This window comes from Nicotiana attenuata, unplaced genomic scaffold (genome assembly GCF_001879085.1).
Source record: "Nicotiana attenuata strain UT unplaced genomic scaffold, NIATTr2, whole genome shotgun sequence".
In the NCBI taxonomy this organism is placed as follows: domain Eukaryota; kingdom Viridiplantae; phylum Streptophyta; class Magnoliopsida; order Solanales; family Solanaceae; genus Nicotiana; species Nicotiana attenuata.
This window is the reverse complement of record NW_017675803.1, coordinates 2,020-5,573: the sequence shown is the minus strand read 5'-3', so window position 1 is coordinate 5,573 and position 3,554 is coordinate 2,020. Positions and strand designations below refer to the sequence as shown.

Sequence of the window (3,554 nt, the reverse complement as noted above, 5' to 3'; positions counted from 1 at the left end):
CTCTCGTCACATCGTGCGTACGTAGCCCCCACAAATAGGAGCACATAACCAATTAACTCACCTATGGGGACAATTCCCTCTTACAAGGTTAGAAAGGAGACTCACCTCGCTCCGAAGATCCATAACCGGCATTCCACGCCTTTCCAAAGACTCGAATCGATGCACAATGCTCCAAAACTAGCCAATAATTATGCAAATCCATTAATATATGATCAATTACTCATAACAATCAAATTTATAACAATTCCTAACCCCGATCGAAAAGTTGACAAAATCGCCCTCGGGCCCACGCGCCCGGATTCCGAAATTTTTCGAAGATAACGTTTACCCATAACCTCACGAACTCAAATATATAATTTACTCTTAATTCCATGTCCAAAATTATGGTAAAAATCCAAAATATAAATTCCTAGGTCTCCTACCAAAAACCCACAATTTCTACCAAATTTTCATGCTCAAATTCATATATAATCCAAGTATTAACTCATAACTAGTAGAATCCACTTACCTCATATTTGGTGGTGAAAATGGTACCTCAACGTTGCTCCAAAATCGGCTCCAATGGAAGAAATGGGGTTGGAATGAACCCAACCCCCGATTTAAAAGAACTCTCTGCCTCCAGCATTTCCGCACCTGCGGTCACTTGACCGCTTCTGCGGTTCCGCAGGTGCGGTTGCAATACCACTTCTGCGGTCCTCCTCCAGTTGCCCTAGCCCGCTTCTGCGCCGCACCGACCGCATTTGCAATCACGCACGTGCGGAATTTCCTTTGCACCTGCGGCCTCTGACTCCTTCACTTCTAACCGCTTCTGCGGTTCCCTTCCTCGCTTCTGCGGGGCCGCTTCTGCGGTGAACCCTCCGCAGAAGCGGTTACACCACCAACCAGACCCCGTTTAGCTCATCCTTCAAGTCCCAATCAATCCGTTAACCATCCGGAATCCATCCGAGGCCCCCGGGACCCCAACCAATCATACCAACCAGTCCCAAAACACATTACGGACTTGCTCGAGGCCTCAGATCATATCAAAGAACGCTAAAATCATGAATCGACCTCCAATCCAAGCTTAATGAACTTTAGAATTTCAAACTTCTACATTCGATGCCGAAACCTATCAAATCACGTCTAATTGACCTCAAATTTTGCACACAAGTCATATTTGACATTANTAAAAGCAAGTGATGACCTTTTGGGCCATCACATCGTCTTTCCCATTTAAACACTCAAACTTGTGAAACCTATAACTAATAAAAACATTTGACCGTTGACCTATCCCATGTGGTGTCAGTTGGTCCTAGTCATCCTGCTGCGTGAGTCTCACGACATTTAGGAGCGTGAGAGCCCCCTTCCCAACGCCCAACGGTAAAAAAATGGGTCCTATTGTCTTACAATTAGAGCATGTCATTGGTGTCCCTTTCCTGATCTATTACCAAACTTCTTTTTAGGTTCATCTTGAGCTATTTTTTTATTTTTCTTAGGTCTACCAGGCATCTTGGTAATTATAGGAGGCTCAACAGTTGGATTCTGTGTTGATGGCCGCATCTCCATGTTGGTTACTGGTTGTATGTAACAACTAAAAGCCTTCAGGTATGTTTCTTTCCTGTACCAGTGGGTTACATAGTTAGCAGGCTCAAATCTCTTAAAAAACATTGCACATATTGCATGGGAGCATGGTATTCCTTTGAGCTGCCATGATCTACATGTGCACGTATTGTTGGAGAAGTCAACAATATGTTTGTAAATCCCATGTTGTATCTCATACCCAGTATCCCCATTCCATTTAAATTCATGCTTAACAGCTTCCTCTATGTAACCCATTGCCATAAGAGATACATCAGAAATGCACCTTGTTGCAAATTCTCTCATGGTAATCATCCGCTCTATCACCTTCACTTTAATCTCTTCTAACATGGTTATGATAGACTTGTGCCTAGCAGACAAGATCCAACTGTTAAACGTCTCACACATGTTGTTCTCCACAGAATCACATTTACTCCAATCTTTGAAGAATGCTCTACACCAACATTGTTTTGGGTATCTCAGCAAATCCTCAATGATCTTACTATCACCTAATTCTGCCAACTCATCTATCTTAGCCTTCAAATATTCTTCAAATGAAGCCCTTGCACGGGCCCAGAACTTTTTCTTCTTTCCTCTCCTTTCCACTTTTGTTTCCAGTTGCTCCACATGTGTCTTTCACACATTCTGTGCTCAGCATTTGGCAACAACTCAGAAACAGATGCAACAAGTCCCTTAAGCACCAAGAAAAACAATTAGAATAGCAGAAACATATATAAAGTAGACAAGTAACTAAAGGAAGAACATGGGTGAAGTATATACCTTCTGCATATCAGAAATGATGGTCAGCCCCTCACCTTGGGATTCTGTGAGCTGCAGATCATGTATCAGGCACCTAAAAAACCATGACCATGTGTGCTTTGTCTCCTTTTCAACCACTGCCCAGGCAACATAGTACATTTGATTGTTACCATTTTTACCAATGCATGATAGTATCTCACTCTTACACACACCCTTCAGAAATGCTCCATCAAAGCCAATAAAATTTCTACATCCTTCCAACCAACCAACTTTGAAAGCATGTAGACAAATATAGATACCCACAAACACCTCTTTACTAGGTATTTTCTCCTTGGAGGTCTTCACAACAACAGTGCTGCCAGGATTTGTAGACCTCAACATGTCAGCATAATCATATATTCTAGCAAACTCCTGCTTGTAATCACCAAGATACTGACCCATGACCTGATGTTTAGCCCTGACACATATGGATTTTCCCACATACACACCATACTTTATCCTAATCAAATCTTGCAGCTTCCTAAGCTTTATGTCAGGTTGGTTGATAATCTTGTCCTTGAAATGTTTAGCTACCCATGCTGTATTATCCATCTTGTTTCTAGTTGCTCTAAAACACTTATGAACATGATAATAGCTGCTGACAATGAAATTCCCTGTGTGTCCCTACAAACTTCCCAAAATATGCCATCTACATCTTGTTGAGTTCACACATTTTGCCCTAGCCCTATGTTGCTCATTAGGCCTGAACTTAATTTGAACTCTTCTTTGTACAGCATAATCTTGCAAAGCGGATCTAAACTGTTTCACATTTTCAAACACCATTTCCAACTGGAAACAAATTTTCTTACAAGCAACATCAAAGTATACCCTGCTGCTGTATCTTCTTGGTTGAGAGTTATGCACCCCATCTTCTTCAACTACTTCATCATCTGTATCCTCACTACCTGGATCTGAACTGTCCAGATATTGCTCATCCCCTCCCAACTTTCCAGCATATTTGGATCCCCTATCTTTATACATGTCTTCAAAACTAGGGTCTATACCTACAGGTCCACTAGGTATCTCATCAGTATTAACTTCACTAGATCTTAATTTACTACTCTTTGTATTCACTTTAGCCTGTCTAGCAGCAACAACTTCAGGTTCTAGGTCACTTGTCTCTCCAACAATATCCTCATCAGCACCATATAATGACTCATCTCTATCATCATCATCATCATCTTCAGAAATAGCCTCAT

General features: G+C 41.6%; 1 protein-coding gene across 1 annotated transcript in view; it reads right to left on the bottom strand.

Moving 5' to 3' along the window:
- Positions 1-2,907, bottom strand: part of LOC109220453 — a 16,946-nt gene extending 14,039 nt beyond the window's left edge. The window contains exons 1-2 of the mRNA XM_019384923.1: positions 2,338-2,907; positions 1,433-2,190 (exon numbers count right to left, since the gene is read on the bottom strand). Coding sequence (XP_019240468.1) covers positions 1,433-2,190; positions 2,338-2,907 — 1,328 coding nt within the window. The remainder of the gene's footprint in view (positions 1-1,432; positions 2,191-2,337) is intronic.
- Between the last annotated feature and the right edge of the window lie 647 nt (positions 2,908-3,554).